This window comes from Leucoraja erinacea, chromosome 16 (genome assembly GCF_028641065.1).
Source record: "Leucoraja erinacea ecotype New England chromosome 16, Leri_hhj_1, whole genome shotgun sequence".
In the NCBI taxonomy this organism is placed as follows: Eukaryota; Metazoa; Chordata; class Chondrichthyes; order Rajiformes; family Rajidae; genus Leucoraja; species Leucoraja erinaceus.
Window position 1 is genome coordinate 8899114 of NC_073392.1, and position 26760 is coordinate 8925873.

General features: G+C 45.1%; 1 protein-coding gene and 1 non-coding gene across 3 annotated transcripts in view; one reads left to right on the forward strand and one right to left on the reverse strand.

The window, feature by feature from the left end:
• The window catches only part of tafa4b (TAFA chemokine like family member 4b), a 187276-nt gene that overhangs the window by 74903 nt on the left and 85613 nt on the right, over positions 1-26760 (reverse strand). For both annotated transcript variants that reach the window (XM_055647641.1, XM_055647642.1), the window contains exon 4: positions 16311-16463. In XM_055647641.1, coding sequence (XP_055503616.1) covers positions 16311-16463 — 153 coding nt within the window. The remainder of the gene's footprint in view (positions 1-16310; positions 16464-26760) is intronic.
• On the forward strand, positions 3570-3673 carry LOC129704951 (U6 spliceosomal RNA). Its single transcript, XR_008724828.1, has one exon. It is a non-coding gene; the product is annotated as a U6 spliceosomal RNA (small nuclear RNA).

Here is a 26760-nt window from a genome sequence, read left to right on the forward strand (position 1 = left end):
GCACTGGATTAAATAAAGGTAGGTTAATGGAACATCTTGATTCCAGTGCACGTTTTCCAGCTCGATCCAATTTCTCCACCGTTTCTTAGTTCTGTGCTGAAGTGCCAACCAGCATAATATATATCAAACCTTAGGGGAAAGCTGGAATACAGATTTTTGACTCCAAAGTGAAAGGTACAATCATTAATATAAAGTTGCCAATTTGTTGATAGCAGTAAAAATGAATTGCGGGATTTGGATTTCAATTTTATTCGACTCACATAGTATTTAACGGCCCAGACAGCTGGTAACTATCAACAGACCTTTAAGCACTGATCGATCCATTATATTCCTGTTTTTAACCCAGTCAACGTGTGCCAAACAGAATACTACTACAGAAACTCAATCTATTGCTTGAAACTAATTTGCCTACATTGCTTAAAATGTAAATCAATGCCAAACGTAGACTGGGCGCTCGTTTCACTGAACACCTTCACTCAGTCTGTTTGAACCTACCTGATCTCCCTGTTGCTAAACACTTTAATTCTCCTTCCCATTCCCACACAGACCATTCTATCCTAGGTCTCCTCCATTGTCAGAGTGAGGCTAGGTGCAAATTGGAGGAAAAGCATCTCATAGAAACATAGAAACATAGAAAATAGGTGCAGGAGTAGGCCATTCGTCCCTTTGAGCCAGCACCGCCATTCAATATGATCATGGCTGATCATCCAACTCAGTATCCTGTACCTGCCTTCTTTCCATTTCGCTTGGGAAGCTTACAGCCCAGTGGTATGAATATTGATTTCTGTAACTTCAAGTAAACCCGGCATTCCCTCCATCTCTATCCCTCCCCCACGCACCAGCTTCTTGTTTTCACCCAACAAACAGCTAACAATGGCCTGTTTCATTTATCATTGTTACTTTTGTGCATATCTTTCATTCAATGTTCTTTATCTCCCCACGTCATCGTCTATATCTCTCGTTTCCCATCCCGTCTGAAGAAGGGTCTCGACCCGAAACGTCACCCATACCTTCTCCCCAGAGATACTGCCAGTCCCGCTGAGTTACTGCAGGTTTTTGTGTCCATGTCCTTACAAAAGTTCAATTTCGCTTCCGGCACGTTTGTTCTATTTGTTATGAGTGGGTTTTAAGTTAGAGAGAAGCAGCGTGGAAACGCGACCTTCGGCCCACCAAGTCCACGCCGACCAGCGATCACCCCGTACACCAGCACTATCCTACACACACTCGGGACAAGTTACAATTTTTACCGAAGCTCATTAACCTACAAACCTTTACGTCTTTAAGATGTGGGAGGAAACTGAAGCACCCGGAAGATACCCATGCGGTCAGGGGGAGAACGTACAAACTCCGCATTGACAGCATCCGTAGTCAGGATCGAACCCGGCTCTCTGGCGCAGTAAAGCAGCAATTCTACCTCTGCGCCCGTAAGGTAGCAACTCTGCCACTGAGCCACCGGGTTTCAGTTGGCTTTCAGCTGTGAAGGAGAAATTTTGCTGTTACAGCCAGGTATTTGAGCAGGCTCAAGAGAACAACCAAACCTGATCTTAAAAACAGACATAAAGTGCAGGAGTAGTAATTCAGCGGGTCAAGCAGCACTTCTGGTGTCATTTCAGATCAGGGCTCTTCTTCAGACTTTATCTGAGTCTTGGTTACTTTAGCAAAATGTATTAATTAAGTCTGAAGAAGGGTCTTAACCTGAAACGTCAACTATTCCTTTTCTCCAGAGATGCTGCCTGACCCACTGAGTTACTCCAGCAGCTTCAGTTCCTTCCTACTCTATCAATGAAGTCATTGTATAAATGCTGGTCTAGTAATAACTGAAATAGTTTGGCAATTCCAACCGTGTCAGTGCAATAATTTTACACATTTGTTGCGACTTAAGGGCCTGTCCCACGAGTTCAGCCAAGAGCTCTCCCGAGTTAAAATTTTTTTTTAATTCATGGTGCCTCATCACGAGTATTTTTTTACTCTCTTCAAAATTTTTCGCACTGCTGAAAAACTTCACGAGTTTCCGCGTTTCCGGAGTACCTGCCGTTAGCATTGCGAGCCGCTACGAGACATCCACGAGCTCTGACTAACCCGCTACGTACATTCTACGTACTTACCATGAGTTTGGGTTTTTTTTTAACTCGGGAGAGCTCTTGGGTGAACTGGCATCGTGGGACAGGCCCTAAATGAGTTGGAGAGTTTTTGTTATATTACTTTAGCTGTTGTCCAACCGTTTGGTCATTAAGGATTGGATTAAGCTCAAGTTATAACCTCTAGTGCAAGATAAAGTCCAGTAAAGTCTGATTAAAGATAGTCCGAGGATCTCCAATGGGGTGAATGGAAGTTCGGGACCACGCTCTGGTTGGTGAGGGGATGGTTCATCTGCCTGACAATGGCTGGGAAACTGTTTGATGGAGAGAAGCAGCTGCAAGGACTTTTATTTGTTAATCTATGATCTTTCAATTGTTTGAATTAATGTTTTAAATAGTTTAGTTTTTAAATGTTCTTGTTCTGAATGTTTTCCAGAACTTATTAAAACTATCTAAACTTTTTAATGATTTTTGTTGTTAATGTTGGAACTCAGATATTTTCAAACACAGATTTTGGCCAGATATAAGCACACAGTGCCATGGTTTTGTGTACCAAATGCATTCGCATTTTTAAAAATCAGTCGTATTGGACAAGGGGAACATGTCAAGAGCTGCATTGGGATTGCAATTCCCCTCATGCATTTGACATGTTAATGCATCTTTAGATTAGACAAACACAAACAGCTGGAGTAACTCAGAGGGTCAGGCAGCATATCTGGAGAAGAGGAATAGGTGATGGTTTGGGTCAAGACCCTTCTCAGTTTAGTTTAGTTAGTGTCACGTGTACCTAGGTGCAGTGAAAAGCTTTTGTGTTGTGTGATATCCAGTCAGCGGAAAGACTACACTTGATTACAATCAAGCCTTCCACAGTGTACAGTTACAGGATAATTAAGACTCGGGGCATGCATAGTAGTGACTCATGACATGTAAACATGTCAAGCTGCGATTTGCTCTGTCATCAATTACCGAGCCTCCATGATCTCTCAAATATTTGCTGACATACCCACCAATCTTTCAACACCAGTCTACCATCAATCCAATAATCCCATGTCCATCTAAACCCAGAGCCCTCCAGGTCTGATTGTTACCTTTGTGACAAACTGACGCCAATTACTGATATAGTTTGTACATTCTCCCTGTGACCACGTGGGTTTACTCCAGGTGCTCCGGTTTCCTCCCGCATTCCAAAGACATACAGGTTTGGAGGTTAATTGGCCTCAGTAAATCGTCCCTAGTGTGTAGGATAGAACTAGTGTATGGGTGATGGTTGTTTGCCAGGGACTCCATGGGCCAAAAGGCCTGTTTTCTCACTGTATCTCTCAGCTAAACTAAATTATGTTAAGTTTGTGCTGGCAACATCAATTTCCAGGCATAGTGGGTCCTCTCATTATTTTAGCTTTGTCAACTGCCTGATATTTAGATTCTAAAATCTTGCATCATTGCCAACCTATCTCTTATATGTATGTTGTCACAAGCTTCCAACTCATATTAATGAATTTGGCAGCACCTTTTCCAACATTGGAATGATACAGAGAAGATTACCATTGTCCCTGCATAAGAATGACAAGAACAATTGTGATGTGTTCCAGTTTTGTTTTCTGGGCAAGTTCAAGTGAGTTTATTGTCATGTGTCCCTGTATAGGACAATGAAATTCTTGCTTTGCTTCAGCACACAGAACATAATAGGCATTTACTACAAAACAGATCAGTGTGTCCATATACCATAATATAAATATATACACACACATGGATAAATAAACTGATAAAGTGCAAATAGCAGATAATGGGTTAATAATAATCAGAGTTTTGGCCGAGCCAGGTTTAATAGCCTGATGGCTGTGGGGAAGTAGCTATTCCTGGCAGCACAGTGGCGTAGTGGTAGAGCTACTGCCTCACAGTACCAGGGACACGGGTTCAATCCTGACTATGGGTGCTGCACGTACAGAAAATCGCATATTCTCCCTGTGAGCGTGACTGCGTGGGCTTTCTCCGGGAAGCTCCGGTTTACTCCCACACTCCAAAGATGTACAGGTTTGTAGGCCAATTGGCTTGGCATAATTGCAAATTGTCCCTATTGGTGTGTGTGTGTGTGTGTAGGACAGTGTTGGTGTGGGGGGATTGCTGGTCGGTGCGGACTCAGTGGGCTGAAGGGCCTGTTGCCGCTCTAAACTAAACTAAACTAAAATTTCTCGACTCTTGAACCTCATATATTTTTAGCAGTGGGGGCCCATGAAACAAAACTGAGTTGGTGAAGGCATCTTGGCTCTCCGTCAAAGTAGATACACTTTTATTTGTAGATAGACACAAAAAGCTGGAATAACTCAGCGGGACAGGCAGCATCTCTGGAGAGAAGGAATGGGTGACGTTTCAGGTCAAGATTCTTCTTGGATTCACTCACTTTTATTTGTTGTGGGGCTTTTTCTTCCCCAACTGAGTCCCCTTCTCACCCTACGCGCCCACCCCCTCGCCTAAAAGAACAGCCTTAAGGAAACTTGCCCAAAATGACTACTGAATGTGTTGTTTAAGAAAGAACTGCAGATGCTGGAAAAATAGAAGGTAGACAAAAATGCTGGAGAAACTCAGTGGGTGAGGCAGCATCTATGGAGCGAAGGAATAGGCGAGGTTTCGGCTGAATGTGTTGAATATGTTTCAACGGTGGGATAAAACTATCTATCTACATTCTCTGCAGATGTTCAAAATGTGCAATGCATGCCTCATCAGGTTTTATAGTAAATTAACAAGAACAATAACGAGTTTCGCTGTTTATTTTACGATGTAATGGCTCAATATTTCTTTTTCTTTACGTTTAAATGCTTTCAGTTGATTTATCGAGTTTGTTATACAACACGGATAAACGAGGAACAGCAGATGCAGGTGAAAGATTCTGATGCCAAGCGGCACCTACCCATGTTCTGCATAGATGCTGCTTGACCTGCTGTGTTACTCTAACATTTTGTGTCTCCTTTAGTTATGGCCACATGTTCTGGGCTATATTATTACCCGATGCACAGTGCAATTCTAAATGAAAGGGATGGGGTTTACTCTGACAAGCTTTGTTCTTGAGATAACATCAATCTCATAGCATCAAATGTGTGGGAAGGGACGGCAGATGACGGTTTACACCGAGGATAGACAAGATCCTGGAGTAACTCAGCAGGACAGGCAGCATCTTTGGAGAAAAGGAATCGGATGCTGCCTGTCCCGCTGAGTTACTCCAACATTTTGTTTCTATCAGGCAGCATCTCTGGAGAGAAGGAATGGGTAACGTTTTGGGTCGAGACCCTTCTTCAGGCTGGTTAGGAATAAGGGAAACGAGAGATATAGACGATGATGTAGAGAGATAAAGAACAATCAATGAAAGATATACAAAAAAGTACCTATGATAAAGTAACAGGCCATTGTTAGCTGTTTGAAACATCACGCATTCCTGTCTCTCCAGAGATGCTGCCCTGTCCGGCTGAGTTGCTTCAGCTTTTTGTGTCTATCTTCAGTTTAAACCAGCATCTGCAGCTCCTTCCTACACTGTCATATTAGGTATTCAGAGTTGATAGCTTGTAGGTCCTTGTATGCTGGGAGTATTTGATTATCATGTTTCCCCCATGCTAGGATCAATTTCACTGCCTTGTTAGCACAACTGGAACGGGGCAGCTCTCATTAACTCTGTGGTTGAAAGGGTTCAGAGGTCGCAGCACATTTGCACAGCACTGCTACGTAAAGGCGTTACCATGGTGAAATGCCAACCTTTAACAAACAGCAGTGCAATGAAGTTTGATAAGGACATGACAAAGCTATATCAAATAACACTGGCCTTTTGTCATTGGCATGCCTCTTTATAATGGGATTGTTTCACTACATTTACATCTCTTTCTAATTCATCAATAACATTCATATGTTTAATAAACTGATATTTTAGCTTAAATCAATACTCATGGTATTAACTCTCTTGACAATAAACTCTTGAATCGTGTTGATGCGAGGAACTGCAGATGCTGGAATCTTGAGCAAAATACATATGCGTGCACACAAGCAGTATGAATATTGACTTTTCTAAATTCGTAACCCTTGCTTTCCCTCTCTCTCTCTCTCCACTCCACCCCCTTCCTAGCTATCCGCCACACTGACTGTCACCCTGTTTAAATGTTATCTCTGTATGCTTCGTTGATGTCCTGCTGAGTTACTCCAGCATTTTGTGTCGATCTTTGCTGGGGCAACTCAATGGGTGAGGCAGCATCTGGGAGGGATTGAACAGACAACCCTTCCGGTCGGAAACGTTCTTCAGACTATGGTGTCGGCTCCTGACCCAAAACGTCACCTATCCATGTTCTCCAGAGATGCTGCCTGGCCCGTTGAGTTATTCCCAGCACTTTGTGTCTTATTTTAGATATAATCTAACCCCATCAACAAAGGCTTTCTGTAATCAAACACAACAAGGATTTCGAGAAGATTGACGAGGATGTTGCCAGGACTTGCGGACTTGAGCTCTAGGGAGAGATTGGGCAGGAGTGTGAGGTGTAATCTTGTAGAGGTGTATAAAATCATGATGGGAAGAGGATTGATGTACAGAGTTTTTTTATACAGAGAAGAGGAATTAAGATCCCGAGGACATAAGTTTAAGGTGAGAAGGGAAAGATCGAAACATAGACATAGAAACATAGAAAACAGGTGCAGGAGTAGGCCATTCAGCCCTTCGAGCAAGCACCACCATTCAATATGATCATGGCTGATCATCCAAAATCAGTACCCCGTTCCTGCTTTCTCCCCATATTCCTTGATTCCATTAAATCTAACTCTCTCTTGAAAACATCCAGTGAATTGGCCTCCACTGCCTTCTGTGGCAAAGAATTCCACAGATTCACAAGTCTCTGGGTGAAAAAGTTTTTCTTCATCCCAGCCCTAAATGGCCGCCCCTTATTCTTAAAGGGATACCTAGGGGCAACGTTTTCACACAGAGGGCGGTGGGTATATGGAACGAGATGCCAGCAGAGGCAGTTGGGGCAGGTATGATAACAACATTTAAAAGACATTTGAACAGGTACATGGGTAGGATAGGTTTAGAGAGATATAGGCCAAACACATGCAAGTGGGACATGTGGATGGGGTATCTTGATTGGAATGGGAAAGTGGGCCGAATGGCCAGTTTCCATGACGCAAGATTCCATGCCTCCAAAGATATTGGAAATATTGAGTAGATCGGGTTGCATTTGTAAAAAGAAAAACAGATTGATGAGAGAGACAGAAAGCAAGGGTTTCATGTCTTATCTCTGTGTCTCCCTCTACCCTGACTCTCAGTCTGAAGGCGGGTCTCAACCCAAAACATCACGCATTCCTTCTATCCAGAGATGCTGCTAGTCCCGCTGAGTTACTCCAGCTTTTTAGGTCTATTTTTGGTCTAAACCAGCATCTGCAGATCTTTCTTACGAATATGTAAACATGGTACTTTGCAAACAATATAGTAAATGAAAAAAAGGTCAGTGAGCGTTTTAAACAAGCTCCAACACATTCAAAATCTGCCAGTAGAACCCAACAATGCAAATCTAGAAGTTCTTCAAAATTAGGTTTCTATTGAATTTTACTTTTATAATCGCTTCAAACTATTAAAATAATATTGTTGAGAACCTTTCGTTTATCTAATTCATGAAACCAGTTAATTTAGTGCTTGCAAAATAGAAGGGCTAAATGATTCAGGCGGTAGCAAAAATATTTGGTTATTAGATTTTACTCTCATAATTGGCTTAGATGATTACAATCTTTGATGCAATACAACAGGACTTGATATTCATTTCAGGATTTTCTCCACAGTATGAAAGAAATTGTTTCAAATGATGGAGGAGGCCAGTCAGCCCATCATGGCTGTGGAATGCGGGAGACACAAAAAGCTGAAGTAAGTCAGCGGGGCAGGCAGCATCTCTGGGGAAAAGGAATAGGTGACATTTCGGGTCGAGACCCTTCTTCAGACTGAGGGTCAGGGGAAATGGAAACGAGAGATATGGACGGTGATATAGAGAGATGTAGAACAAATTAATACAAGATATGCAAAGAATTATAGGTATATTTCTATCCTTCTGTGTGTTTTTCCTAATGAAGCTATGCTTACAGTCTAATACTACTCCAATGTCACAGTGTGGTACTTGGAGGAATAAGCACTCAAAAAGGAAAGCATGTCCAGAAAGAGAGTACTTTCTGTTCAAACACTTCCCTGGTGGCCTTGTGAAAGATCATATTCACAAGTACAGGCACCCCCTGACTTATGTAATAGGCGGCTTACATAAACTCGCACTTTTGTAAACAATTCTTGAAGCCCTTCTAATCGCCACGCAGAAGTTCCCAAATGGTTTCCATCTCGGAGCTCCCCCGTGGTCTCCATCTCGGAGCCCCCCCTGTGTTCTCCATCTCGGAGCTCCCCACATGGTCTCCATCTCGGAGCTCCCACGTGGTCTCCATCTCGGAGCTCCCCCTGTGTTCTCCATCTCGGAGCTCCCACGTGGTCTCCATCTCGGAGCTCCCCTTATGTTCTCCATCTCGGAGCTCCCACGTGGTCTCCATCTCGGAGTTCCCCCTGTGTTCTCCATCTCGGAGCTCCCCACATGGTCTCCATCTCGGAGCTCCCACGTGGTCCCCATCTCGGAGCTCCCCCATGGGAGAGTTGTGAATTTGTGGAATTCTCTGCCACCGAGGGTAGTGGAGGCCAATTTACTGGATGATTTTAAAAGAGAGTTAGATCGAGTTCTTGGGGGATAGGGGAGAAGGCAGGCACGGGTTACTGATTGTGGATGATCAGCCATGATCACAATGAATGGCGGGCTGGCTCGAAGAGCCAAATGGCCCCTGCACCTATTTTCTATGTTTCTATGTTCTCCACATCGGAGCTCCCCATGTGGTACGCCCTCTTCTCTACGCCCTCTTCTACCCTTCCAACCCTTACAGGTTTGCTGTCCATTATTTTGGGATTTTGTTTCATTTCTTTGCCTTCCAGTCCCTTGATGTGCACAATACGTGCTTGTGTTTGTGAGCAGCTCCATTCATTTAAACAGGACCTCAATGTAAATCAGCCTGGGAGCTGATCCAGACCTCTGGAAAGCGTGCCACCAGTTTAATGCCGCAGCAAAAAATTGAATGGGGATTACAAACTCAAAAGAACTGATTGAAAGAAATGACTAATCCCAAATACATGAGGAACCCGAACTAATTAGTTAAGAAACAGCAATTAACTTAAACCAGTTCAACAATCGAGTTCTTTCAGCTGTTTTTGCTACCTCCTTATCTTCACACCCTCAGAAATCCTCCAAGTAAGTATTCCTTTGCTAATGTCATCGATTCCCACTTTTAAACAATGCGAATGGGTGAAGAATGCATCACAGTTCTTTGTGACTGTCTTGAAAAGGCATTCTGTTGCTTCTATTCCTTTCTCGTCTCCTGAAGGGGCTCTGAGCAAAGTGACAGCGCCACTCTCAGAGTGAGGCCAGAGGTGGAACAGCACCTCATATTTCGCTTGGGCATCTAACAACCCTGTGGTACGAATATCGTCAAGTCAAGTGACTTTATTGTCATGTGTCCCTGATAGGACAATGAAATTCTTGCTTTGCTTCAGCACACAGAACATAGTAGGCATTTACTACAAAACAGAGCAGTGTGTCCATATACCGTAATATAAATATATACACACGTGAATAAATAAACTGATAAAGTGCAAATAACAGATAATTGGTTATTAATAATCAGAGTTTTGTCCGAGCCAGGTTTAATAGGCTGATGGCTGTGGGGGAGTAGCTATTCCTGAACCTGGTTGTTGCAGTCTTCAGGCTCCTGTACCTTCTACCTGAAGGTAGCAGGGAGATGAGTGTGTGGCCAGGATGGTGTGGGTCTTTGATGATACTGCCAGCCTTTTTGAGGCAGCGACTGCGATAAATCCCCTCAATGGAAGGAAGGTCAGAGCCGATGATGGACTGGGCAGTGTTTACTACTTTTTGTAGTCTTTTCCTCTCCAGGGCGCTCAGGTTGCCGAACCAAGCCACGATGCAACCGGTCAGCATGCTCTCTACTGTGCACCTGTAGACGTTAGAGAGAGTCCTCCTTGACAAACCGACTCTCCGTAATCTTCTCAGGAAGTAGAGGCGCTGATGAGCTTTCTTGATAATTGCATTAGTGTTCTCAGACCAGGAAAGATCTTCAGAGATATGCACGCCCAGGAATTTGAAGCTCTTGACCCTTTCAACCACCGACCCGTTGATTTCTCCAACTTCAAATAACCCTTACTTGCCCCCTCTCTCTGACCCACCCCTCCCACCCTAATTCTCCGACTAGTTTCACTGACCTGATTAATGTGGATGCCTCGCTGTCAGCTTCCCCCTCAGCCAACAAAGACATTTCCTTGATGATCGTCTGCTTTGATCTGTCGCTTTCACACCTTACCCTTCCTTATCTCCAGTTCCCCTCTCCCCTGACTCTCAGTCTAAAGAAGGGTCTCGACCCAAAATGTCACCTATTCCTTCTCTCCAGAGATGCTGCCTGTCCCGCTGAGTTACTCCAGCATTTTGTGTCTATCTTCAACTATCTGCCTGTCGGTTGTGTACTAAATGATTGCCTGTTATTGCCTGTAGGAACACACCAACAAGACAACGGCAATGGAAAAAAAACCCAACAATGATTAATGTAGAATGAGTTGGAAAACCTCATTATAAATATAATTTCTTGAACTCCTGGAGTCGCTAAGACTGAAGGAGAAAAGATACCTTTGGAAATTGTACAAATAGGCAATGACAAATTGGTCATCTATATTACACCTTGTCTAAGGTGTACACCTTTCATTTCATTGCCTTTTGGTTCTATTAATTTCCATTACTGGCCAAGATGAATTTTTGAGGCACTTCCTCAAAAAGACAGCCAGCATCATCAAGGTTAAGCAAGAATTTCATTGTCCTATCTGGGACACATGACAATAAACTCTCTTGAATCTTGAATCTTCAAAAAGATTTTCACTGCATTTGGGTGCACGTGACAAAAACAAACTAAACTAAACACCCCGGGCCATGCTCACTTTTCACTCCTGCCATCAAGAAGCAGGTGCAGGAGTCTGACAACCATGACCTCCAGGTTCAGGAACAGGGATAGGTTTAAGGTGAAGTGGAAAAGATTTCATAGGAATCGGAGGGGTAACTTTTTCCACACAAAGAGTGATGGGAGTATGGAACGAGCTGTTCAAGGAGGTAGTTGAGGACTGTTTTAGTTTTCGAGGTACAGCGCGGAAACAGGCCCTTCGGCCCACTGAGTCCGCGCCGACCAGCAATCCCCGTGCAGTATCTGACACACACTAGGGACAATTTACATTTACTGTATACCAAGTATACAAACCCAAGCCAATTAACCTACAGACCTGTACGTCTTTGGAGTGTGGGAGGAGACCGAAGATCTCAGAGAAAACCCACGCGGTCACGGGGAGAACGTACAATCTCCGTGCAGACAGCGCACGTAGTCAGGATCGAACCCAGGTCTCCGGTGCTGCAAGCACTGTAAGGCAGTAACTCTACCGCTACACCACCGTGCTGCCTGAAACTGTTAAGAAACAGTTAGACAGGTACATAGATAGGACAGGTCCGGAGGGACATGGGCCAAACGCGGGCAGGTGGGACCAATGTAGCTGGGACATGTTGGCCAGTGTGGGCAAGGAGACCCTGTTTCCATGCTGTATCATCTATGACTCTATAACAGCTTCTTCCCAACAACCATCAGACTATTGAACATTACTAATAGCAACTAAACTTGGAACTATGAATAGTTTTGGTTGCACTAGGGACTCTGAGCTTTTGTATTGTTTTGCACAGATATTGGATTTTATTGAATTATTTTTGTTTGTTGTATTATGTCATCTGTGAAGAACTGTTTCGCAGACCTCCAATGCTGCTGCAATTAAGAATTACTTTGGTCCATTTTAGTACAAATGATAATTAAACCCCTCTTTGACCCCTTTACCTCCCAGTAGCCTCCCAGTGATTTCTTATCCCTTGGTGTGGACTTTATGCAATCAATTCCCTTCAGCACCTCAACAAAATGTATTTGATCGTGACTGGGAGCTGAATAAAGTCTAATAACATCTAGAGAAGAAAAAATAATCACAAAATTAATTAAACATCCGTCCAACACAACAAATAACCGTTGGGATTTAGCACACAGAAGCAATTTAAAATTAATCCCACAGCCTCCATTCTCCACAGGTCTTGTTGCCTTCAATTCATCTAAAACTCTGGAACTTGCATTTTAAACTGCGTTGGCTCCCATTCACCCAACACCCCAGACCACCGTTGGCAATCACTCATTTTTTAAATTAAAAGCACTGGAAATACTCAGTTCAGTGACTAACCTAAAAGACTCCATGGACGCTGACGTGCTTTGAGATTTTATTTGAGATTTTCATCCGTATTTTGCTCAGATCAAATTTAAAATTATCATCCATGTTTTCAACACCCTGAATGGATTCACCACTGCACTGGTTGTGTGATATCCCCCAATATTGTAACTGCTGCACACTGGCGCAGCGGTAGAGTTGCTGCCTTACCGTGCCAGAGACCCGGGTTCGATCCTGTCTACGGGCGCTGTCCGTATGAAGTTTGCGCGTTCTCCCCAAGACCCCCGTGGGTTTTATCCGAGATCTACGGTTTCTTCCCACAATCCAATGATGTACAGGTTTGTAGGTTAATTGGCTTCGGTAAGAATTGTAAATTGTCCCTAGCATGTAGGATAGTTCTAGTGAACGGGGATCGCTGGTCGGTGCGGACTTGGTGGGCCGAGGGCCTGTTTCTACGCTGTATCTCTAAACTAAACTAAACTAGATCATAAGATCATAAAACACAGGAGCTGAATCGGACAATTCGGCCCATCGAGTCGGCTCTGCCATTCAATCATGGCTGATCTATTTTTCCATCTCAACCTCATTCTCCTGTCTGCTCCACATAACCTTTGACGCCCTTAATAATCAGGAACTTATCAATCTCCACTTTAAAAATACCCAATGACTTGGCCTCCTCAGCCATCTGTGGCAATGAAATCCACAGATTCACCACCCTTTGGCTAAAGAAATTCCTCCTCATCTCCATTCCAGAGGTGCATATTTTTATTTTGAGGCTGTGCAACTTTGGAGCTCCAGTCCCGGGAGACTGCGGACTTTAACATTGTGGAGTTCACGGTCTCTGTTTGGAGACCGACTTCAGGAGCTCCAAGCCGCAGGAGCTTCGACCGCCCCGACGTGTGAGATTCGATCACGCCGACTGCGGATGGTTCGACTCTCCCAACCGCGGGAGAATAAAGAGGGAGAAGATTAGACTTTATTGCCTTCCATCACAGAGAGGAATGTGGGGAATCCGCTGTGGTGGATGTTTATGTTAACTTTTATGTAGTTGGGTGTCTGGTTGATTTTTTTTAGTATGGCTGTATGGTCATTCGTTTCACTGTACCTAATTGGTACATGCGACAATAAACTGACCTTTAACCTCTGGTCCTAGACTCTCCCATCAGGAAACATCCTCTCCACATCCACTCTCAAATTCTACCCACTTACGCCAATATTCTTTCAATCTCCAATCTTCTTGCAAAACAAAGAATCTCACTGACATGTCAAATGCGATGATGAGCTATCGTCCATTCAAACCGCAATTGCTACACTGTTAGTTTTGTTTGCTTTCAGTTAATTGAAAGCCACAGAGTTCCCCCCGTAACCGCACTGTCTCTCCTTCTCCACCTCGTTGTATGTAACACAAAACTCTGATCAGATTTTAGATCATCAGCCCAAGTTATCTCTCATTGTTTCAGGGCCAAATTTTTGTTTGCCAACACTGCTGAAAAATAGCTTTTGACATTTCACTCACTTAAAAAAAATGTTCTACGATGCAAGTAGCCCGACAGCTAAATAACTACCACGCAAATAGGGTCGCCAACTGTCCTGTATTAGCCGAGACAGCCCGTATATTGGGCTAAATTGGTTTGTCCCGTACGGGACCGCCCTTGTCCCGTATTTGACTGCTACTACTCGGGTCGAGGGGACTGTCGGGTCAGAGCGCCGCGTCCGGCCCCGCCTCACCCGTCCCATCGTAGTGCAGCCCATGGAGTGCAGCAGCAAGGCCACGCCCGTTGCCCCGTCGGTCGGCAGCCCGGCCAGCTGTCCGACCTTGGGATCTTCGCTTACCACCGTCACCACCACCACCACCCCTCCTTCTCATGGGCCGATCATCGGTTCATGAGTCGGATGGGGTGCCGGACTTTGCGCACGACGTCGCGTGGCCCCCGGGCCAAAACTCCTCAGCTGGCCCCCCCGCCAGCTGGGCTTTGTGTGCAGTCCAGCACCCGGGCCAACTCATCATTCACCCAGCCACGGCCCAGTCGGTCAACGAATTGCCGTCGGGAAATTGTCCCATATTTTGACCTTTTGTCCCTTAATTGGGAGTGGGAAAGCTGGCAACCCTATGATCTCTCAACAGTTCAATGGTACTTCATTGTCACGTGTACATGGGCACAGAGAAATCTTTTTTTTTTGCATACAGTTCAGTAAAAATTTTACTATACGTAGGGCGGCACGGTGGCATAGCGCCTTACAACGCCAGAGACCCGGGTTCGATCCTGACTATGGTGCTTGTCTGTACGGAGTTTGTCCGTTTTTCACGTGACATGCGTGGATTTTCTCCAAGATCTTCGGTTTCTTCCCACACTCCAAAAATGTCCAGGTTTGTAGGTTGATTGGCTTGGTATAAATGTTAAAAAAAAATTGTCCCTGATGTGTGTTGGGTAGTGTTAATGTGCGGGATCACTGGGGTCGGTGCGGACACGGTGGGCCGAAGGGCCTGTTTCTGTGCTTTATCTCTAAACAGAAAGAAGCTAAACTAAACATGGGCACAATCATATTTAAGTACAAGAGGGTAGGAATAGTAGATTACACCAAGACAATACACAAGAGTCGTCACATTTTCAATTTGTACGATTCAAGTCCAAAGATGTTGAACATGTAGAGTCTTAACTTGGCCATGAAGGCCCGTTGTCATGACAGCGGCACCCCTCCCCCTTTCAATAATAGCTTAGAATCAATGACTTCCATTCACAGGCAATTTTCTTCCTTATGTTCGACATCAAACCCTTGATAATGAAATAAAGTATCTCTGTCATTGCTGCTGCACTAAGAAATATTCCCAATATTTCAAGTGATGATAGCGAATTAAAAATACTACAGCACCTTCCACCGTGACGACATTAGTTTTCTCCGAGATCTTCGGTTTGCTCCCACACTCCAAAGATTTACAGGTTTGTAGGTTAATTGGTTTGGTAAAAATGTAAATTGGCCCTGGTGTGTGTAGGATAGTGTCAATGTGCGGGAATCGCTGGTCGGCGTGGACTAGGTGGGCCGAAGGGCCTGTTTCCACGCTGCATCTCTAAACTAAAGTAAACTAAACTACCCATCAATAATCCAATAACATTGAATGTTGAATTCTCTACTTTTCGGTAACTTCTACCAACTCCCCCCCCCCCCCCCCCCCCCCTCCTTCCCCCCCCCCCCCCCCCCCCCTATCCCCCACCCCCCTTTCCTCCCTTAAAGTCCGTTAACCATTTCCACAGTTCGCAACGATGTATCTGTCCCTCGTCAACAATCAGCCCATCAGGGAACCTCCCTGCCTGAGGTCATCTGTTGCCGGCCCTGATTTATCCTGGACTTTTTCTTGCTTGCTTCCCATCCCCCCCCCCCCCCCCCCCCCCCCCCCATCCCACCTTATAATCAGTGTGAAGGATTCTCCAGAGATGCTGCCTTGCCCGCTGATTTACCCCAGCATTTTGTGTCCATCCCTGGTATAAACCAGCATCTGCTTTTCCTTTTTAACCATATAACAATTACAGCACGGAAACAGGCCATCTCGGCCCTACAAGTCCGTGCCGAACAACGTTTTTTTCCCTTAGTCCCACCTGCCTGCACTCGTACCATAACCCTCCATTCCCTTCTCATCCATATGCCTATCCAATTTATTTTTAAATGATACCAACGAACCTGCCTCCACCACTTCCACTGGAAGCTCATTCCATACCGCTACCACTCTCTGAGTAAAGAAGTCCCCCCTCATGTTACCCCTAAACTTCTGTCCCTTTTTCCGTACAAGAGTCCGATAACCTTAAGCCAATAGCTCATCTTAATTGCTCCCACGTACCAATCTTAAAATGGTGTCTGGAAGGTTTAGCGACAAGGCGGCGTTGAAACAAACTCCTTACCTTCAACGCATGAAGGCTGAGCTCGAGTTGTGCCGGCAACCTGGCCCGGGAAACAAGAACATTTCACGGTTTGCGACCGTTCTTCAATCCGGTTTTTATTGCAGCATCGATGCAAAGCAACAACCTCGCATGTGCCTTGTTTGACCTGATGTCCTGCAGAGAGAGAGAGAGGGAGAGGAGAGAAGGAGAGAGAAAGGGAGGGGGGGGGGGGGGGGGGGGGGGGAGAGAGAGAGAGAGATGGGGAGAGAGGGGGAGAGGGAGAGAGAGAGAGCATGAGTTGAACGTGGTCATAGAGTCATAGAGAAACAGTGTGGAAACAGGCCCTTCAGCCCAACTTGCCCACACCGGCCAGTGTGTCCCAGTTACACTAGTCCCACCTGCCTGCGTTTGCGTGTTGGAAGGAACTGCAGATGGTGGTGTACACTGAAGATAGACACAAAATGCTTGAGTAACTCAGCGGGACATGCAGCATCTCTGGAGATGAATGGGTGACGTTTTGGGTCAAGATCTTTCTGCCTCTACACGAAAGGCCATACATTCCTTCTATCCAGAGTTGCTGCCTGTCATAAGGTCATAAGGGATAGGAGTAGAATTAGGCCATTTGGCCCATCAAGTCTACTCCACCATTCAATCACGGCTGATCTATATCTCCCTCCTAACCCCAATTCTCCTGCTCCCCATAACCTCTGACACCTGTACTAATCAAGAATTTATCTATCTCTGCCTTTTAAAAGTATCCACTGACTTAGCCTGCACAGCCCTCCGTGGCAAAGAATTCCACAGATTCACCACCCTCTGACTAAAGATTTCGCTCCTCATCTCCTTGTCCCACTGAGTTAGTCCAGCATTTTGTGTCTATCTGCGAGTTGAACATTGCTTTCTCTGTCACGAACAGCTCAGAGAGAATAGATTTATGGCTCCCACTTTGACCATTGGCACTAACATGAAGCGTTCTAACTGGGTGAGAGGCGAGACAAGACTGAAATGTCAACTCCATTACACTTTCCATCCATCTTCAATTTCCCAAAATAGGACACATCTTCCACAGTCGTTATTGAAGAACCCGAGGCAGTGGAAATGGCATTCAAGATTCAAGAGATTCAAGAGAGAGGCACGGTGCTGCTGTGAGATTAACACAATGCAATAGGCTCAAAGCAGTAGCTGGAAAATATTAGAAACCAGGAACCGCAGGTGCTGGTTCACCAAAAAAAACCACAAAGTGTTGGAGTAACTGAGGGGTCAGACAGCATCACTGGAGAATAATGGATAGGTGACGTTTTGACCCGCTGAGTTACTCCAGCACCTTGCGGCACGGTGACAGAGCAATAGAGTTTCTGCCTCACTGCAGCAGAGACTCGGGTTCAATCCTGACCTCGGGTGCTGTCTGTATGGACTTTGTATGTTCTCCCCGTGACCAAGTAGGTTTTATCCGGGTGCTCCAGTTTCCTCCCACTTTCCAGAGATGTGCAGGTTTGCAGATTAATTGGCTTCTGTAAATTGTATTAGAAATGAACCAGACTACGGGTTTGAAGCAGGGTCCCGACCTGAAACGTCACCGATCCATGTTCACCAGAGATGCTGCCTGGCCTATTGAGTTATTCCAGCACTTTGTGTCTTTTTTTTGTTGAAAAATACTATTTATCTGTTTGTTAAATCAAAAGTGGCACTCGGACTAAAATTCTTAATTAATTAATGCAAACTAGATTTCGATTTGTACAGTTGAAGAGGTAACTGTAATCGGTTTAACGTATTTATTTTCTCCCCTCCCTTTGACTCCTGCCCTCTCCCTTGTTAGGCACCATCCCACGGGATGGAAGAAGGAAAGGAAAGGTGCAGGTGGTTCCACATGTTCTGCCTGGACTAAATGCCTGCCTGCCTTTCCCTCCTGGGAAATATAAAGTTTGATTGTATCGTATCGTATCGACACCAGGAAAGACAGTCCCTGAGTCCCTAACAGGTGTCACCAGCAAATGGGGACTCACAGATAGGCACAATGTGTTCTGCTCACTGATACACCAGCGTAAACCCAGGGCAGAAAGTATATCCCACAAGTAGAGAGTGAACTACTTGAATGACTAATTATTGTCGACATCTCTCCAGAGATGCTGCCTGTCCCGCTGAGTTACTCCAGCATTTTGTGTCTAACCTTCTAGCAAAATCTTTCCTGTCCTGCCCCTGGCTGCTCCTTGGTCACTCGACACGTGAATTCTTGGATGAGGGTTTGAGGATTGATTTGGGGGAAATCTGCAGACCCACCAGATCCATTCTGTGCCGTCTCTCTCCTCCATAGCAACCACACTGTGAGCTGCTGCTCTCTGCCTGTCGTGGAGAGGGAGCCATTTACAAGCTGCTGCCTTCCACAGATTGGTCTTAGAAAATTGCTCCTGGCAGTAATGAAGTGCGGTGAGCAGCGATTATCATCCACCGTTCCCACACCCAGTTTCCCAATCCACTTTTCCGAGATTAAATAGGGAGCAATAGGGTGAAATAGGATAAAAGTTAACGGAATGACAAACACTATAAACACTTATGCAGTAGCTAAGGAAGACCGACTCATAAAAAAAAATATATATATTGTTGCAAATTTACCACTTATTTATTCTCAAGGCACTGTGGCATAGCGGTAGAGCTACTGCCTACCAGCACCAGAGACCTGGGTTCAATCCTGACTACGGGTGCTGTCTGTACGGAGTTTGTACGTTCTTCCCGTTATTCTCCGAGATCTTCCCACACATCTTCCAACAGAGTTCCCACACTTCAAAGACGTACAGGTTTGTAGGTTAATTGCCTTGGTATAAATGTAAAATTGCCCCTGGTGTGTGTGGGGTAGTGTTAATGTGTGGGGATCGCCGGTCGGTATGGACTCAGGGGGCCGAAGGTCCCGTTTCCGCGCTGTATCTCTAAACTAAACGTATATCTACCTTGCATACCATTAGATTGATTAAAAGACCCAGCATGGAAATAGGCCCTTCAGCCCAATGAGTCCACCCAGACTATCCATCACCCTTTCACACTGGTTTAATTTAGTTTAGTTGAGAGCAAGAGCGGAACTCGCTATCAAAACATGGAGGGGACGGGGGGGACACTTTTTTGGCGGCCGCGCGCGCATGCGCACACTCACACACACGTGCGAGGCTTCGGAGGCTCAATCCAGCGCTAAAAGCGGAGATTTAAAAATTGGGATCACAAAAACTTGTGGGGGATGTCCCCCACCTCTCAAAACATGGGGGGGACGTGTCCCCTCTGGCCCCCCCCCCCCCCCCCCCCCGAGTTTTCCGCCAACAGTATATTTAATTGATCATATCCCTTTGTCCAATGTTATCCACAATGGGTACAAACTATAGTATTGCCCATGGTCCATGCTGTCACTTCAACAGTAATCTTCTCGTAGACATAAAGAACTGCAGATGCTGGTTTGCCCAAAAAACCCCCCACAAAGTGCTAAAGTAACTCAGCTGGTCAGAACATGCATACGTCTGAAAGAGAGTCTGAAGAAGGACCCAGATCCAAAACGTCGCCCATCCTCGATTCTACATACATATGGGTGTATCTGATCAGTTTGGACAGCATGCAAAATAAAGCTGTTCACTGTACCTCAATACACCTGACAGTAATAAACGTAAATGTGGCCAGAGATACTGCCTGAAGCGCAGAGTTACTCCAGCACTTTGTCTTGCTTCGAGCTCATGTCTGTTGTTCAAAGGGTGTATATTAAAAAAGGAACCATGTACTAGCTGAAATGGTTTGATGTTGTATTAACATTTTTATAGCAAAAGCCTACATTTAAATACAAAACAAATCCTGAAATGATTTGTGTGACATGATTCAGATTGACGTGTACAATTTGATTGTACGGGGTGTCAGGGATTATGGGGGGGAAGGCAGGAGAATGGGGTAAAGAGGGTCGTGGGGGGGAGAGGTAGATCAGCCATGATTGAATGGCGGAATAGACTTCACGGGCCAAATGGCTTAATTCTACCCCTATCACATGACCATATGACCTTGATTTTTTAACTTTCTCCCACCGCCCCCCCACCCTCCTCCTACATCTTCACCTTATAGAAATTGAGGTTCAATCAGCGTGCAGGAATAAAGGCAGCAGAATCAGCTGCAAACTCAGATAAACCCGTCTATGCTTTGTAGTGTGGGATGCTATTTTCACTACCTGTCAATGCCTGCTTCAGTCAATGTCTGTTCTGAAATCTCCCACATTTCCAGCTCAGCTTCCTTCACATCCACTTTCGTTCAATGCTTCCTCGCATTTAAATAAAAATTGGATTAGTGGTGCAAGTCACATGTGGTAGTTGATCACAGAAAGAGGCCAGTGCCCGAGTCTTACAGGGGGGGGGATAATTAACCTCACGCATTTTGTTCCGCTGGGGAAGACAGAAAAAGCTAAAGTGCTGAATATTTCATCACTGGACTCATCACAAGCTGGTCCTGCACAAGGCCACTTCATCAGAGGGAAGTCCACAATTCCACGTGTAGAAAGGAACTGCAGATGCTGGTTTAAATCGAAGATAGACACAAGGTGCTGGAGTAACTCAGCGTGACAAGCAGCAACTCTCTCTCGAGAGAGAGAGAGAGAGAGAGAGAGAGAGAAGGAATGGGTGACATTTCAGGTCGAGATCCTTGAGCAGACCCTTCTGAAGAAGGGTCTCAACCCGAAATGTCACCCATTCCTTCACTCCAGAGTTGCTGCCTGCCCCACTGAATTACTCCAGTACTTTGTGTCTATCCGCGTGTTTAACCTTGGAGGCTGGGTGGACTTTTTCTGCTCAGTTTCTTCTCACCCAAGCTTGTTTTTGATTCCTGTCTTTCTTGTTTGATAGCGCAAATCATTGTCTCTAAAGGTCAAGTAAAGAATGAGAGGAATAGATTGGCTGGGCACACATTCGATTGCCCAGAGGAGGGGAATCGGGAACCAGAGGACATAGGGTTAAGGTGAAGGGGGAAAGATTTGATAGGAACCCAAGGAGTAACTTTTTCACACAAAGGGTGGTGGGTGTGTGGAACGAGCTTCCGGAAGAGGTAGAGGAGGCAGGGACTATCATTTAGATAGGTACATGGATAGGACAGGTTTAGAGGGATACGGGCAAATCCAGGCAGGTGGGACTAGTGTTGATGGGACATGTTGGTTGGTGTGGGCAAGTTGGGCCAAAGGGCCTGTTACTGTGCTGCACTGTTTTGTGATTTATTAGTTTAGTTTAGTTTATTGTCACGAGACCGAGGCACAGTGGAAATATTTTATTGCATGCTATCCAGTCAGCTGAAAAGCAATATATAACAATCAAGCCATTACAGTGGGTGGTGGGTGCGTAGAACGAGCTGCCAGAAAGGGTAGCAGAGGCAGGGACTATCGCAACGATTAAGATACATGATAAGGGAATAATGTTTAGTGCAAGGTTAAGTCAGCAAAGTCCGATCAGGGATAGTCCGTGGGTCACCAAAGAGGTAGATAATAGTTCAGGACTGCTCTCTGGTTGAGGTAGGACGATTCAGTTGCCTGAAAACAGCTGGGAAGAAACTGGCCCTGAATCTGGAGGTGTGCGTTTTCACATTTCTATACCTTTTGCCTGATGGGAGAGGGAAGAAGAGGGATGTGACTCGTCCTTGATTATGTTGCTGGCCTTGCCGAGGCAGCGTGAGGCATAAATGGAGTCAATAGAAAAGAGGCTGGTTTGTGTGATGGTCTGGGCTACGTCCACAATTCGCTGCAATTTTGTGCAATCTAGGGAAACATTCTCAGTAGTTAAACTATTTCTGGTTTTGCCGTAATCCAAGCAATATCCATGCTTATTCATTTATGCTCAAAGGTATTTCAAACCATTGTCAGTTGGAAATATCCTTGAAGTTGTAGTCATAAGTTAGACATCACACAATAGTACTGCCCCTTAATAGGCTCATGATTCAAGGTCCAAGTTACAATCACTGCAAGTTGTCAGAATTAGTCATTGACAAGTTAGATCATTTTATTTTGTTATTGCAGCAGGAACAAAATAAAATGGTGTAAAGTTGCAACAAAAAGGCACATTTCTCAGTTAAAACGAGCGAGTGCTTTCTTACTGGAAAAACATAATTATTTTTTGTTTCAATGATGGATGGTTTTGTTTTATGTCAGAGAGTGAACCGTATTCTTAAATGTTCATTGTTGAACAATATAGCAAAACACACCACAGAACTTTAGACGTTAGAGAGAAGATGTGTTGTATCTACAGAAGGAAATGTCAGGTCAAATTACTGATTAACGTGTAGGAAGTGCAGATGCTGATTTACACTGAAGATAGACACAAAATGACCCACTAAAACTCAGAAGAGTTAGGGATTGAAACTGGCACAATCTAGAGACCTATAAGTTAATGCTATAATTGGATAAGCATTAAGGTAATCAGTCAAGATAGACACAAAATGCTGGAGTAACTCAGTGGGACAGGCAGCATCTCTGGAGAAAAAAAATGCATGACGTTTCGAGTTGAAATTATTTTTCAGACTGACCCAGAATGTCACCTGTTCCTTCTCTCCAGAGATGCTGCCCGTCCCGCTGAGTTACTCCAGCTTTTTGTGTCTATCTTAAATTTAAACCAGCACCTGCAGTTCCTCCCCACACAGGTTTAGGGTAGGTTAATTGGCTTCTGTAAATTGTAAATTGTCCCAGTGTGCGGGATAGTGCTAGCGTACGGGGTGATCGCTGGCCAGCGCGGACTCGGTGGGCCGAAGAGCCCGTTTCCACACTGTATCTCTGAAGCCTGAAGAAAAGGGAAGGTTATTGCGAGAATTGGCTGTCTTGATCACGGGTCAACGAAGTTTGTAAATTCTCCCCGTGACTGCGTGGGTTTTCTACAGGTACTCCGGTTCGTCCCACACTCCAAAGACGTACCGGTTTGTAGGCTAATTGGCTTGGTAAAAATTGTAAATTGTCCCTTGTATGTGTAGGATAGTGTTGGTGTCCGAGGATCGCTGGTCAGTGCTGACTTGGTGGGCCGAAGGGTCTGTATCTCTGAAGTCTGGTCTGAAGAAACGGTAAGATTACCCCGAGATTGACTCAAAAGGCTGGAGTAACTCAGCAGGTCAGGCAGCATCTCTGGAGAGAAAGATTAGGTGACTTTTTGGGTCGAGACCCTTCTTCAGCCCGAGACCCGAAACGTCACCCATTCCTTCTCTCCAGAGATGCTGCCTGACCCGCTGAGTTACTCCAGCTTTTGTGTCTTCAATTTAAACCAACACCTGCAGTTCCTTCCTATGTAGAATTTTGAAAATTGACAACTGCGACTCCGTTTTCACAGCTTTCAGCTAAAACTAAATGACTATCCAGTCATTCCAAGCGCAAGGGCATCTGTGCAACTATCAGGAAGGGGAAGCGCAGAGCTTGGTGATCATTCTTCTGAAGAGAAGGAGCTGAGTGTGCAGAGGGGCAGCTCCTTAGTGACCCCCACAGATACGCAGTGCTTTCGGGACACAATAAAAACGGAGGGTGACAGTGGCAGGAATTGGTTGTGGAGTTTGTAAAAAAAATTTTTAAAAACCCGCAGGTGACCTTGCAAGCAGGCACTGCCATTAATATTTTACAGGGTGACAAAATCCACAAATCATGCCTGGACTAATTTTACTCTTATTATTAAATGGACCATTTCCGTGACACTCAAGGAAACATCCCTTCCAAGTACACAGCCTGGCATGCGTGCCACCAGATGAGGGAGAACGCTAAAATGCCAATACATATTTTATGAGCGCGGCAACGTTTCACAGGCAATTGGAAAACAGACTTCAACATTTGCATTCAGAACACACTCGGAGGAGCAGAAAGCTATTTGTGTGCAATGCAACAACAAGTCTTTCTCGCTGCTCTCTGCAGACTTTCTGGGGAGGGGAGGGAGGGGGTAGTCTTGTGAAAACAGGGTTGTTTTTTTTCTAAATAGTTGAAAAATTATATTATCAGGCTAAGTCTGCCTGACTGATTTCATTAAGCAAAGGTGTGTGTGTGTGTGTGTGTGTGTGTGTGTGTGTGTGTGTGTGTGTGTGTGTGTGTGTGTGTGTGTGTGTGTGTGTGTGTGTGTGTGTGTGTGTGGTCGGTCTGTCTCTGGAATAGCACGGCAGTGATTTTGGTTCTGCGTTGATCCCGGTCATTTTACGGCAATTGTTCAGGGGAGCTGCAGCGGTCAACGTACATCGCAGTGAGCAAGAGAGACATCAAAGGCAGAGGGAACTCAGTACTTTCGCCTCCAGGGGTTTCATGGCTGAAGCTTTAAGCAGCAGACCCACTTTTTAAAGAAAACCCCTCGCGGGACGAGAACTCAAAGTGTGAGACGCCGTCATGCAGTTGGTATGTGCACCGGTATTATAGACAAAAGACAATAGGTGCAGTAGGCCATTCGGCCCTTCGAGCCAGCACCGCCATTCAATGTGATCATGGCTGATCATCCCCAATCAGTATCCCGTTCCTGCCGTCTCCCCATATCCCATGACTCCGCTATCTTGAAGAGCCCTATCTAGCTCTCTCTTGAAAGTATCCAGAGAACCTCCTGCAACAGGTCAGACAGAGGGTTAAATGATAGTCTGGAATTAGCATATACTCTTCAGAATACCTCATCCACACAGCTGGTGCATGCAGCAGCATTGGATTTCCTGTAATAGGTCAGATAGTTTGGTTTAAGTTCAGAAATAAAGCACTGGAATACAGGCCCTTCACGACTGTTGGCCAATTAATTTCCCTCCTGGGATAAATAAAGTTCTATCGTATCGTATCAGCCCACCGAGTCCGCACCGACTAGCCAGCGATCACCCCGTATACTAGCACATTGCTACAGGGAGAACGTAAAAACTCCGTACAGTCAGCAGCCCTAGTCAGGATCGAACCAGGGTCTCTTGAGCTCTACCGCTGCGCCAGGGACCAGAGAGAGAATAAATGCACATTCAGTGAAACTTGAAGATGAACTGATCTGGAATTATCACATACCTTTAACAACGTGATGTACAGAATAGAGAGAGTACAGAGGAGATTTACTAGAATGTTGCCTGGGTTTCAGCAACTAAGTTACAGGGAAAGGTTGAACAAGTTAGGTCTTTATTCTTTGGAGCGCAGAAGGTTAAGGGGGGACTTGATAGAGGTCTTTAAAATGATGAGAGGGATAGACAGAGTTGACGTGGATAAGCTTTTCCCACTGAGAGTAGGGAAGATTCAAACAAGTGGACATGACTTGCGCATTAAGGGACATAAGTTTAGAGGTAACACGAGGGGGAAATTCTTTACTCAGTGAGTGGTGGCTGTGTGGACTGAGCTTCCAGTGGAAGTGGTGGAGACAGGTTCGATTTTATCATTTAAAAATAAATTGGATAGGCATATGGACGGGAATGGAATGGAGGGTTATGGTCTGAGTGCAGGTAGATGGGAGTAGGGGAAAATAAGTGTTCGGCACGGACTTGAAGGGCCGAGATGGCCTGTTTCTATGCTGTAATTGTTATATGGTTATATGGTTACCTCATCCCCATTTTATAACAATAGGCAGGAGGTACATATACACACATACACATGCACAAATTAAGTTAATACTGTTAATACAAGTGTTATTGAAAGTTTCCAAGGATTGGAAAGGGTACCAGCTGACATTAGCCTAACATGCCAGCGTGACATGGCTGTAAAGTGCCAGAGACCCGAGTTCAATCCGGACTATGGGTGCCGTCTGTACGGAGTTTGCACGAATTCCCCGAGACCACCCGGGTTCTCTCCGGATGCCCTGGTTTCCTCCCACACTCCAAAGACGTGCAGGTTTGTAGGTTAATTGGCTCCGGTAAAAGGGGGTAAATTGTCCCTAGTGTGTAGGATAGTGCCAGTGTACAGTGTATGCCAGTGGTCAGCGCAGACTCTGGCCTGTTTCCCCGCTACATCTTTAAACTAAACAAATGCACATCAAACACCAGGTAATGGCCGCAAGCTTTGTTGCCACAAATATTTAAGAAGCATTAAAATATTTTTAGTTGTTGCCTTCTCTTTAGCTCAGGATGAACTTAAACCAGGCAGCATCTCTGGCGAGAAAGAATGTGTGACGTTTAGGGACGAGACCCTTCTTCAGTCCGAAGAAGGGTCTCAACCCAAATGTCACCCAATGAGTTACTCCAGCTTTTTGTGCCTATCAGTACAGGATACCGAGTTGGATGATCAGCCATGATCATATTGAATGGCGGTGCAGGCTCGAAGGGCCGAATGGCCTACCCCTGCACCTATTTTCTATGTTTCTCTGTTTCAGTGTAAACCAGCATCTGCAGTTCCTTCTCACACACTCTTCTGCACCCTCTCCAAAAGCACCACATCCATCCTGTAATGGGGTGACCAGAACTGCACACAATCTTTGTCCAGGAGAAACAAATGAACATTGTCAACAAGGAGCTAATTAGTGCATTACCAATTAAGAAATAGTTGGTGCTATTCCAACCTCCCACAACCCATTTTCTGATG